Here is a 13090-nt window from a genome sequence, read left to right as displayed (position 1 = left end):
TCTCTGCTCACCTTCGCGAGATGCAATACCACTTTGCCTACCCCCAAGTAAACTTGGACCTGGGTCTGTCTCGATCTGTTGGCTGATCCCATCAGCTTACGACAACTCACCCATGCCAACACCCGGTTCAGCTCGGTACAACTCATGGATTGATATGTGTTTTGTGTTCCTTACCTAATCATTTCTCATCTTTTTCTTTTTGCTGAACAATCATCTCTTTTTTTATTATTCTTTGTTATTGACTCTTATTATATACTTGGTCGCACCAGTTTTTTTTCACTGGCTGAACATTAAGGGGGTACGTGGATTCAATGTAAATTTAATTATATACATTTTTATAGACGTTTTTTTAAGTGGGTAGATTTTTGCAGAGTTTATATAGTGTCATTGACTTTCATAGACTCCACAAAAACTAATGATAGACTTCCATAAGAGTTCTTAATTGAGTTTATTATACTTTTTTCATAAAGTTTGATAGACTTTTATCCAGTTTTAACATTAAATCCTACAAACAAATATTGATTATAATACCAAAAACCAAGAGCCTTATTTACGGCTCAAATCAATTGGTTCTATTGGTATTTTGATATTATGTATTTCGAAAATAGTGATTGAAAATGATATAAAACGACCCAATAATCAATCATAAATTATAAATCATATGAATCCATTAAAACAAAGGGTTCCTCAAATCAACCAAGTGTAACAAATTAACAATATTTATATGCCCTAATCAAAGGCATATTTGAAATACTAGTATTATTAATTATCACATCACGGTACTGCCCAAAAAGGGATTACATATTTGATTATTATTTATTTTCATCGCATGCATCTCTCCCTTTGAAAAAAACAAAAAAACCTCCCAACAAATCAAATTCATACAGGCATGCGTATATATAGGCCAGAACCGTAAGTTGGCAACGGAATCGTAATTAACAAACTGGACAACCACCGCCAGGGATCGTGGAACAAGCCACGCGCACGTAGGCGCGTCTCTGATCCCTAAACCCGTACAGCGCTCACGCAGTGCACACTCTGCAGACCACCACTACAGCGCGCGCGACTCGTACCCGGAAAAAGACAAAAAAAATCATTAGACCTACGTTCTGAGGAAAATCCCAGCTACGCAGTAGCAACCACTAAACTTGCAGAGCAAGCAATTACTAACTAATTCCGGACCTCTGTTTGTTTTCCGAGAAAACAAAAGGGAAAATGAAAGAAAATGCATGGAACTGTTCACCTATCAGCGAGAAAATTGCTAAAACCAAAAAACGGCAGTTGTACTAAACTTGCAGAGGAATAAGCAGTAACTAACTAATTCTGGACTTCTGTTTGTTTTCCGAGAAAAACGCAGGGAAAATGAAAGAAAATACGAGTTTCATATAGCACTTAACACTGTTCAGCATAACAGCAAGAAAATTGCTAATAGTAAATCCGAAGAGCCCAAAGCAAACAACGAACAACAACATTGCGATTCAACAGACTGATAATAGGATTTAGGAGCCCTAATCTACTACATACTATAAACCAAACAGACAAGAAATTAACAGAGGGATAGATCGATAGTCCGTACACCTACACGAGCTACTTCATCATCTTCTTGTTCTTCTTTGCAGAACAAGCACCTCCAGGACAAATACCAGCACCAGCACCAGCGCCGCCGTCAACGGCCTTGAACAGCTCAGCACCGACCAAGAAGCAGAGGTACGAGTCAAGAGTGAAGAACTTGAGCTTCGCAAGCGTGTACCACTCCAGCTTCTCCTCAGGCCTATCCACGTCGACCTGTTTCCCGAGCACGACCTTAGCCAGACGGTCTAGATCGTAGCGAGCAAGGTCCAGATCGTCGCGCCTGAGCTTCTTCACCGCGAGCTCGTTGAGGTCCACCGCGTTCCTGATCTCGAGGCCGTGGAGTCGCTTTAGCTTCGCCGCCACGTTGGCCATGTCGGTGGCGAGTACCACCACCCTAGGGTTGGCGAAGAAGGCGTTGATGAACCTCCGCACGAGGCGTTCCTGTGGTTCCGGGTAGGGGAGGTTGTAGACCATGGTGTGGGACCCGACGGAGATGGCGAGGACCTCGTAGGGGACGTCCTTGAGGCCCTTGCTCGTGTACTTCACGTACTCCGACTCAGCGACGAGGCCGACGTAAATGGTGGCGGCGTCGGAGGACCTTTTGGTGGGGCCCGCCGTGTTGGAGGAGCGGCGCTTCAGGATTTGCTTCAGCCACTTGGTGACGGTGCTGTCGGAGTAGGTTTCAACGGTCAGGATGCGGTGGGATCCCACGTGGACGGTGTAGGCGTCGTAATTGGGCTCCGGCTTCGTGAACTCGATGCGCTTGAGGGTGACGTCGAGCACCATGGTCACTGTCTCTCTCTCTCTCTCTCTCTCTCACAGTTTCTGAAAACGGTTACTGAAAAGTTGCAGAGAGAAATTGTGTGGAGTGGCGGGGATGAAATGACTGTGACCACGGTGCAGCTTTATATAGGAAGCCAGAGTTTCTGTTATTGTGTTACTTAACTTACTTGTATAGTTGTATTTACTATGTACCTTTTTTTTTTTTTTTATGATTGTGAAATTAATACAACCCCAACTTCAATTATATTTTCCCATAATTAATAAACTAAAAAAAAAAACTTTTCAGTTTTCTTTTACTCTCACTACTATTTACCACTACAAAAAGTTAAAACTACTCACTACTCCATTTTTATTCCACCATTTTCTCCATCAACATTGATGTATATGATTATATGAATATGACCCAAGATTTTTTAGCAATGAGATAGACTAGATGATATTTTGGCACGCATGTAAATGATCTGTGCTTTCAGGAAAAATGAGAAAAAAAAAAAAAAAAAAAAAAAGAGATACGTGAAGAAAATATTGATGGAAGTCAGCAGTCAGTCCTTTAAAACACCTATTTTTCCAATTTTCCCTCATTACTTTTAAAAAATCTTTTTTCAAGCTTCAAAAATATGAAAAGAAAGCAACCATCGTCATCAGCGATGATATAGTGGCCATAGCTAGAGGACAGGTGTTGGTCTCCATGGCCAGCGCTAACGTTGCCGGGGAGGGAAGGGAGGAGAGGTGAGTGATTTCTTTTATTCATTTTTATGTTTTGATTTTTTAAGGGTCAAATGAAAATTTAAAATTTATTAAAAAATTGACAGACCAATGCAATGGAGCAAGTTTTTAAGTTCCACTAATATTGATTTGTTTACATTAACATTTAGGAGAATGGAAAAAATCTAATACTACTAGAGTCTACTACTTCAGTAGGTCCTGTTACCATTATCTGTAAAAATTTCTATATTTGTAAAATTCGCATAATACCCACAACTCCACAAGTCAAGCTCCAATTACAACAGAAATATATAAATAAAAAATAATACAATGCAACAGGAAGTCAAAGAGGTGGGGCCCGGGGTGTCGAAGCCAGGCCTAGCAAGTATAAGAAAATATTAATTAAAAACTCAAATGATACAACAAGCATGAGGTCTTGAAATCAAGATTTTAGGCACATCTGGACAATAAGGGAGATATGTGCACAGATTCTAGGCTTCAACGATTTTGTCCTTCAGATATTTCAGCACACCTTTGGTTCCTCTGTCTAAAACTGTCCTCCGAATGCTGTTCAAATATATACATTAAAGTGAGAAGAATGATGATGCATTAGAACCAGCAAAATTGGAATTTAGAACTCTACGAATCATATGGATGATGTAAATTGTACACGTATCATTATGTTACCATGAGATTCACTTTGCAGTAGCAAGTGTAACTGATTAACATGCAATTCAATGGTGTGTGTTGCCAAGCTGGTATATACTTTTTTGAGTCAATTCTTTTATTTGTGTAGAAAATTTTGTACTACTAAGACCACAAAGCTATAGAATGACAACAAGCCTTCCAGTGAAACTTTAAGGAAATGAGGATTGAGGAGAAATGTAGCGTACCTTCTTAATGGATTTCCATCAAGTCTCAAGGCCTGTAAGCTAGGTTCAAGCAAACCCTGATTAAAAAAAAAGTAAATAAATAAAACCTTTAGCTTAGAATACGGTAACAAATCAAGTGTGGACAAACATATTATATGACCCAGTTTACAATTCCAAATGAAATCTGCTTACTGGTCCAACATACATATAAAAATCAATACAAAAGCGAAAGATTTCATGTACTGACCAACTCTGGTGGAAGTGTTGATATGTTATTGTCAGATAGGCCTAGCTCGGTGAGAGAAGTAAGATTTTTGAACTCCTGCATGCCAACATCAACAAAGACAATCAAGAATTCGAATAGCAAATGATGTACCACCTATGCCAATGCCAAAGGATTTTAAACAGTCCTTTTTTTTTTTCAAAATCCATTAGAACATAACCTATACTACAGATAAAGTGGGAATGTAGAACAACATTCATCCAATAAAAATAACCTTATTAAAAGGATGTCATTTAAAGAATACCTCAACTCATTAAAACAACACCCTATTATAGTGTTTATTTTTTATAGAAGACCACCCTATTAAAGAATAAATTTCCTATCCTTTTTTCTTTCAACACTCTAGCCCGTTTAAACTTAAACTTATAACGGGAATTACAAGCTGAATATTTTCTTTATCAAGGAATATGTTACCAATGGAATCAATTGAAGGGAATTTTGGCTTAAGTCAAGGATCTGCAGTTGCTGCAGGCTCAAGATATCCGATGGCACTTCACATAGCTGCATTCGTCTACAAAGTGAAAATACAAGTAGCTTAGCCTAAAAAAGAAAAAACGTGAAAATAGATGTATGCAAATATGCAAAAAAAGTTCCATATCTACAAGAAGACATGGATTTGCATGCACATATATTCTCTGTATGTGTGAGTGCGTGTGTGTGTCTCACAAGTTCACTAACCTCAGGTAAAGCTCTTGCAAATGTGGTAAGCTAGAAAATGTGGGATGCTCTGGTAATGAAGCTGCATTACCACTTAGATCCAGAACCTTAAGCATAGGAACTGCTTGAAATCCATCCGATGGAATCTACACGTCAAGCAAATCGGGAGGGCAGTCAAATATGTTAGTTTAATGTACATTGTTGGCCCATCCCCTGAAAACTTAAAATCTTTTGAGAAACAGTGTTAGTTTAACATTGTATCATTAGTTTAACATGGTATTAGAGCTTTGGTTTTGAGAAGTCATGGTGCAAAACCTCTTATCCCCATTCCTCAATTATTATGTAGTGCGGGATGGGGTATCACATATATGTTACTATTGTAGCATACACACAGGCACACCCACAAGAAGAAGTATCTACAGTTCAGCATAAGTGTGGGCTTCAACTTGTTTTTGACCACAAGGCTTCTACTCTATTCAGATATAACAAAAAAGAATCCAGAAAGATCATCATAATGTGGAACTCACAAGAAGTGATTTGATCCTTCTCCATGTAAAATTAATCCGCTTAACTTTCACACAATTATAGCATGTAGAGTGTCTTGATACCAAAAGAAAACAAAAGTTGCATTAGCAATCCTACAGTTCCTACTATTCTATATCAAGCATATCATAGATCATTATTACATAAAGAATAAAGAGTGACTTGAACCAAACAGTGGCTAGGCAGTAGTCAAATTGTTTATTAATTAAATAGTTCCAACAATTGAATGTACAATCTAACAAATCAACACCAAGTGGAAGAAAATCATGAAAACATGTGAAATGCAGATTTATATTTGTCATGGACCACATCTCTTGTGTGTTTCTCATTAAAACTCTTACATATTATTGAAGTTGATATATTAACAAGTCAAGAAAAAGACTATCGTACTGGTTACATATATTTACCTGTCTTAATGGATTATTGTCCAGCTTCAAACACGAAAGATTAGGAAGTGACCTTAAAATTGCACCTGGCCAGTCTTTAATCTTGTTCCTGGATAAAACTAAAGTCTGCGCATTTGGATAATTGTAAGATGAATTGACATACGGTCACTGAGTTAAAAAAAAAATAAAGAAATGAGTCCAGTAAGTCAGTAGACAGCAATACCCAATCAACTTGGCCCCCAGAGAAGACCAATCAGATATTGGCTGCTTATGATCAATGACTATTTTATTACTTAGAGTACTTAAAAAGGAGAAAAAATTTATCAACTTATGAATGGCTTGGATCAGAAGCAATATGGCATAATTTTTTCAAAACTGAATAGTAATTTGGATGCTTGAAGCAGCCACCATTACCATACTTGTATAACGTCAAAGCAACTGGAGTTCACAATGCATGACTAATAAGAAGAATTAACACTAGTCCCAAACAGAAACCTAAGAGATAGGGTGTATTTGGGAGTGCTTCTGGCAGCAAAGGCGCTTCCATTTAACCAAAAGAGAATTTGGTCGTGTTTGGCTGAAATAGACAAAAGTGCTTTTTCAGGCTAGAGTTACACTTTTAATGCTTCATGGAAAAACACCTGATAGCTACTTCTTCAGTAATCACTTGCAGGTGAACATGTAAGAAGCAATTGGGTTTTTAATGACATTTTTTATGTGCTTTAAATTAGTTCTAACGAAAGTGCTATTTAGTAAAAGTGCTTCATACAGAACCACTTCCAAACAGATCCTCAGTTTTCTTTATGATTTCAATTCAAACCTTTTCCCTTTTCTTGCAATGTATTTCTCCTAACCTTTTCCACCATTTAGCCTTACCTTAGGCACCCATAAACCTTCATACATTAGGCCACAACCAAATTTTAATCTAGCACTAAATTCAATGAACATGCATCAACAGATCAAACAAAAACCACCAACATACATAGCCCTTTGCTATACCATTTTTCTTTTCTATTGAGCAGACAGAGGATAAGTACAAAGATGTTTACCTGGAGTTGGACACATGACGAAAGTTCAACTGGCAGCTCTTGGATGGAATTCCGAGAAAGATCAACTTTTATGACCTCACCCGATTCCCATACTTCTGATGGGACAGCACTCAAGCCCGTCCCTTCCAAAGAAAGTTCCTGAAATTAAAAACCATTTTATGTGCAAAATTCCTGAATAAAAAGAAAGACTAAAATGAAAGATAAATTCTGAGCTCTGCTAGAATAATCGAGATCACCCCAATTGACATGTGAAGCTATTAAATGATTATTCTTACAAGAGTACCTTTGAGGTGATAGACAATCGAGCTGCCATGGCAATCACATCCTCTTTTTTTGTAGTTGTCGCTTCAGCATCTACATAAGAATCTTGAATTAAATTATTTAAGACAGTAGTTGGTTGAAAACTGTAATTCATGGTGTCTTTGGAACTTTTACAATACTAAGGAAAAGTACAGAATTTGCATGTTAGAAAGGCAAAAGAGAAACGGTCATGCATAAATAGTCAAAAGAGCGTACCTTCATTCTCAGAAAGTCTACTTCGAAGAAACCTCAATAAAGCAGGTGTTGGTCCAGAAACCAATGAGCTGCAAGAGGAAAATATTGGTTGGCTATATACTTACTCAAAAGAAGCATTTAATCAAAAAGGGCCAACAAAATGTTTCTCACCTTCGAAGCGTTCGTAAAGGATTTCCAGTAAGCAAAAGTTTTCGCAGGGTAGTCATCTTGCCTAAACAAAGAATAACAATTAAGAATGTTTAATATCAATCAACCATGTCAACTATCAATTTTGTATTTTTTACATGCTTACATAAGTAAGGAGAAGGTAGGCATAAGAGCTTTGTTGAGTTGAATATAAACAAACACTTCAAAGTTTAGTCCATCATTTCATTTGCCTACCCACCCCTATCCCACCACACCTGTGGGAAATATAGCTAACACTAGTGCTAACTTGTGCCACTAGACAAGAAATACTTTAAAAGCAGGAACTATTGGTCTTGCAAAAGTGAATTAAGACAGTGATCTTCTCAAAAATAATTTGGGCTCATCCATACTTTAATAAACTGTTTTCCAATTAGGGCATCAGGAGTAGAATTCTAGTCCCTTCATGTAACCCAAACTGTGAAACACACAACAAGAGGTTTTTAGAGCATCACAAACCCTACAGGATTTTGGAATTTCTATGAAGATTTACCATATATATTTTTATACAACCCTACAATTAGCAAACCTTACCCAAATCAGGAGGCAATCCAGACAATGAATTGTTTGAAAGATTCAACATCGAAAGACGCAGTTTACATGCCTCCACAGGATACTCCTTCAACTGCATGCAAATGAAGTAGTTTGCAGACAATTTAAAATTAGTTGTTCTTCCTAAATAAGTTTACATTAACTATAGCAAAGAAATAAAATGAAATTCAAGCTACCTGGTTTGATTGAAGATCTAAAGTTCCTAGACGAGAAAGAGCCCCCATCTCCACCGGTAGTGTTGACAGTGCATTATTCCTTAAATTTGATGTCAGTGCCAGATAAATTTGAAAGATGCAAAAGTTATCTTTAAATACTATATGCTCCTAAAAACTTAAAAGGATCATGTAACAGTGGATACCCCATATAAATCTCCGCAAGTGAACAACAACCCATTATTGAATGTGGGATTGATAAAATTTCTGCAAAACTCGTAAACATAGACAGTAGGAAAAGTGAACAGATTAGTTCACATGATACCCAAGAAGGGTTATTTAAGGTATTTCAATTCCAAATTGACTCACTGTTCTGGTGAAGGTCAAGACGAATAAGACGAGAAAGGCTTCCAATATTCTCTGGTATTCCACTCAGCAGATTTTTTGCTGCATAGGTTCCAATAAACAAACAATGTTCAACATATCTAAAGATATGCAAGTCGAGATAAGCACCCAATTAGCAAATCTGCAGACATTACATGCATTGAGTTCTGTAAGCATGGTCCACGATCCAACAAATTTCTCAGATAGCAGCGTTAGCTTGTTACCCTGGCACAGGGAGATGATAAAATTCACATTTTAGGCCCCAAATTACTAATGATTATATTAAAAAAAAAAAAAAAAAAGTGCTAACCCAGCATCATCAAGTGCTAAAATTACGAATCTTGATCATACCTCCACATCTAGTTTCATCAATTTTGAACAGTTCGCTAGATCTTCTGGCAAGCTGGTGATAACATTATTTGATGCCTGTGAAAAGGTTATCATAACTCACTTTTTTTGTCAAAACTGGATATGATGTTAAAAAAAGCAGAGCAAGAAAAAGAAATGAAAGTAGCCTTTCCTACTACACGTAGTGAGTTTTATTTTACATGCATATAGATTTGGGCCAAGGACAAGAGGTTAAACCAACCACACCACAAGGTTGTGTGACATTGCTGTGTCAAACTTACAAACCATATGCACATCACCACATCTACAGTCAACCAAAGTAAAGCATTACCTTCAATTCTGATAGATCTGAGCATCTTCCAAGTGAGCTTGGAAGTTCCTTAAGCTGATTGTTCGAACAATCAAATCTGGAAGGATCACACAACAACCAGATTAACCTAAAACTTGTGATATTCCAGTCTTAGGTATTTAATAGAAGTAATGACACCATAATTAAGAATTTGGATGCAAGGTAATTACATCTTTTATATGATCATATGTTTGTAAATCTGGATTCCACAGCATTGTTGGAAATTGAAATAGCGAGTTACACACCAGATGATAACATCCTACTTCTATTATAGTTTCGTCTTAAAATCAGCCAAAAATCTGTCTGATTATGCAGGAATTAGTTAAAACAGGCAACTTCAGAAAATAAAATAAAAATTCATGGTTGTATAAAAATATTAGGTTTCAATTCCACATTGCAATGTCCTCCATCTAAAATTTGTTTCAAACCAAAGTACAAGAAAAGCAACAAAGACAAAAGAGGCATGCATGAACGCCACGATACACAGAAACAATAAACAAATAAAGCCTACCGGCCTTCTATTCTTATTTATTTCTTATAAAATAAATGTGGGGATTGAGTAAGAAGAAGAAGAAATCATACTTGACAAGAGCAGTTGCTGATCCAATTTCCTCAGGCAGCTTTAGAATTGAGTTGAAGGATACGTCTAATGATTTCAGTAATGTAAGCCTGCCCATGGGTTTTGAGATTTAAACAAAAAAATAAAATATAAGCCAAAGACCACTAAGAACACAAATATATACTTTGAACGAGAACTCACTCTCCAATTGCAGCTGGAAGCTCTGAAAGATTGTTGTGGCAGACATTTAACACAGTTAGTAGAGGCAAATTTCTGAGCTCTTCTTTCAATGATTCAATCTCATTATGAGCTAGAATGAGCTTCTGTAGCTCCACAGCCTGAAAACAAGCAAATGGGTCCTCCATTAGTCCGTTTGAAAAGCATTTCACTCGGCGAATTAGAAGCTAGCGTTTCATGATTTAAAGGAAGAACGAAACAAATTCAAATTTACCTCCCACCACTTCTCATCTTCTCCAACTGCATTCGTACTTCTATATACCTCATCGGGCACATCCCTGATAATTTCACAACAAAAAAATAAAACCAGTTTCCATATGATTCCAAATTTGATTGCGGACGAGAATTGTCATGAGCAAAGATGATGATGATGATGGAGATGGAGATGGATAATATTTTTGATCAGTGCAAATGTGCAATGGTGAGTGATTGAAATGGAGGAGTTGCCTGAGAGAGCGATTTGAAAGGTTGAGCGAACCGGAGCTCCTCGCAGCTTTGATAACCCGATCCATAGAAATGCACTGTGATTGCTTTTGGATCTGCACACTCGGTCTCAGGTGCAGCTTTGTTGGTGTTGTTGCTTCTTCTTTTCATCTGTTTCACGACACCAGCTTCGTAACCAGATTGGGAGATAACCGCGTCTTCTGGTTATTTGTTAAAACTTAAAATACAGTAATGTTAACTGTTACTTCAAGTCTTGAATGATCTTTGACCAAAAAAAAAACAGTTAATTGGGTGCATATTCGAAATTTTCTATTAATCAATAATTATGGTGCATGATATTTGAAACCATTTACTACTTATTAGATCAAATGATCATTGAGGTGGGGATTCAGATTTGAACCTCTCCAATATTGTTGAAATAGAATTTCATTAAATTTGACAGATAATACCTTGTCTGCCCCTATCACAGGGACATGCTTGTGTAACAATAGTGAGAAAAAGAGAACAAAAAGAGAGAAGAGAGAAAAAAAAAAAAAAAAAAAAAAGGAGATAGATAAAGAGAATGAGATACCAGTTCTGTATCCCCATTTTAGGTAAGTTATTCTCAATTTGATAAGGTTAATGCTTACACTTTTCACAATCGAGAATAGTTCGAAATATATAATATTATATTATAATTTAGATTATCACTTTTATCCATAAATAAAAAAGATAATGTTAATGATACTACTATGATTTCTAATTTTTTTAACTTTTTGATTGAGTTTTTAAATTTTCATTGAGGTGTTTAGTATGAATAATATCCTTGGATTAGCGGAAGTGATGAAAGTGTATAGGATAAAAGTTATAATAAAATAAGTCAAGTCTAGAGTTCAATTCTATCAAATCTAATAAAATAACATCAATTTAAAAATTAAACGAAATTAGGACAATTTTGGCCATTTAGAGGACTGATTCACGCTTCTTAAAGATTTGTATGTTAGAGATTTGTATGTTAGGCAAATAATCTATATCTTAAGAACATTAAAAGATATATAGATATATATATATATAATTCACTTGACACTTGGATATTGACAAGAAGAAAAATAAAAGTGGGACAGTGTAGAGTTTATGAGTGGGAAGCATATGAGGAGTGGGTATTGTTGGGTAGCACATTCAAACTTAAGACTATTTCTAACAAAGTTAATGGATAAAAATAAACCAATAAGTAGTTGGTATATAGTGAGTAATTGAAATTTGGGTTTAGATGGGTAGGTAAAGTGAGGATTAATTTTGGTTGGCCAAAAAAAAAGTGAGGATTAATTTTGATAATATTTATAATTTGGGTTGGACCTATTTAAATGTTTAAATTTATAGGCCCAATACATTTTTCTCATTGGGCTCTTTTAGTCAGGCTGCTAAACACAATTATTAAGTTAAGATGATAAATGCCACATTTTAAAAGTCCAAAGAGAATACACGAATACAAGTTCAAAATGATTTTATAGTGAAATTCACTTTGTGTAAAAACTAGGGGTGGTATTCAATCGGTAACCGATCCGATCATGTCGAAACACCACCTAATCAACAAAGGTCAAAAGCCATAAAATAGATCCGTCGTTGAGCTGAAGGCAGTCTGTCATCGACTTCTCGGTGTTGATCAATGGCGACAGGTGGTGCAGTTCGGGCAATTTGACTGTTTTGGTGGCTCAAGGGGGTTGGTAAGCACACTGCTTTCGACCCCGAAGCTCCCATTCGGTGATATATGCCGACCGACATCGACTATTGGTAAGACTTACCGACACCGACGACTAATCGATTGGTCGATTCCGTCGGTTCTTCAGTTAATCGGAACAAAACCCCACTCTTAGAAAAAACATAATAAATGTAAAATTAGGTACTAAGAGCATCTCCAATATCTTAGCTACCTTCTCCTCCTTAGCTATATTTGCTTATTTCTTCCCAAAATCATTCTCCAACAGATTAAGGTGCGTTTGGTAATGTTTTACAAAACCGTTTTCTATTTTATAAATTAAAAAAATGACAAAAATGTGTTTAGTTGCTATATTGAGAAAACAGTTTTTGAAAAACACAAAATAGAATTTTCAGTTTACAGTGTAAATTCAAAAAAATAACTAAATGATGTTTTCAGAATTTAGAAAATATAGAGAACACGAGATACAAATAAAAAAAAATACAACTAAAAAAAAAAAAACATGCAATCTGCACTTCTTCCCCACCCAGCCAGACCCACCTCCGACGGCAGCCATACTCGCCGCTGCTGCTACCTCACCCATCTCTCCTCTATTCCTCTATTTATTTCTTTCTCTCTCTTTCTTTATCTATTTCTCTTTCTATTTATCCATCTCTGTCTTTTTGGGATGTTGATGTCGAGACTCGCTGGCGGATTCTAGGTACAAATGCTTGCATCTGTTCATTTGAAAAGGCAAAAACCTGATTTGCTACTTCTCAAAATATGTTAGGGCGAAAACCTGACTTGCATCTCTCTCTCTATCTATTTCTCTTTCTATCTA

At 36.4% G+C, this 13090-nt stretch overlaps 2 protein-coding genes across 2 annotated transcripts; both read right to left on the bottom strand.

Moving 5' to 3' along the window:
• Positions 1-1587: 1587 nt before the first annotated feature.
• On the bottom strand, positions 1588-2358 carry LOC147298060 (uncharacterized). Its single transcript, XM_086243578.1, has one exon. The coding sequence runs from the start codon at positions 2356-2358 to the stop codon at positions 1588-1590; it is 771 nt and encodes a 256-aa protein (XP_086099704.1).
• A 930-nt stretch (positions 2359-3288) lies between these two features.
• On the bottom strand, positions 3289-10785 carry LOC147298059 (Leucine-rich repeat (LRR) family protein). The gene is made up of 21 exons (XM_086245716.1): positions 10578-10785; positions 10345-10408; positions 10095-10231; positions 9917-10003; positions 9317-9392; positions 8989-9063; positions 8793-8862; positions 8623-8700; positions 8460-8520; positions 8278-8356; positions 8084-8174; positions 7517-7577; positions 7367-7434; positions 7134-7204; positions 6851-6988; positions 5823-5927; positions 4894-5018; positions 4630-4726; positions 4180-4254; positions 3954-4009; positions 3289-3627 (listed from the first exon to the last, which is right to left on the bottom strand). The coding sequence occupies exons 1-21, from the start codon at positions 10640-10642 to the stop codon at positions 3552-3554; spliced, it is 1755 nt and encodes a 584-aa protein (XP_086101842.1). The 5' UTR covers positions 10643-10785; the 3' UTR covers positions 3289-3551.
• Positions 10786-13090: the final 2305 nt, after the last annotated feature.

Source organism: Dryas octopetala, chromosome 1 (assembly GCF_963921425.1).
Source record: "Dryas octopetala chromosome 1, drDryOcto1.1, whole genome shotgun sequence".
In the NCBI taxonomy this organism is placed as follows: Eukaryota; Viridiplantae; Streptophyta; class Magnoliopsida; order Rosales; family Rosaceae; genus Dryas; species Dryas octopetala.
Note: the sequence above shows the minus strand (reverse complement) of the source record. Positions and strands in the feature narration are given on the sequence as shown.

Bases quoted from the DNA above. Each gene is read 5' to 3' on its own strand.
- LOC147298060 (XM_086243578.1), bottom strand. From the start codon at position 2,358: ATGGTGCTCGACGTCACCCTCAAGCGCATCGAGTTCACGAAGCCGGAG.
- LOC147298059 (XM_086245716.1), bottom strand. From the start codon at position 10,642: ATGGATCGGGTTATCAAAGCTGCGAGGAGCTCCGGTTCGCTCAACCTT. The intron at 9,064-9,316 runs GTAATGCTTTAC...ACCTTTTCACAG, and splicing joins CAGATCTATCAGAATTGAAG to GCATCAAATAATGTTATCAC. The intron at 7,205-7,366 runs GTACGCTCTTTT...ATTCTTATGTAG, and splicing joins TAGACTTTCTGAGAATGAAG to ATGCTGAAGCGACAACTACA.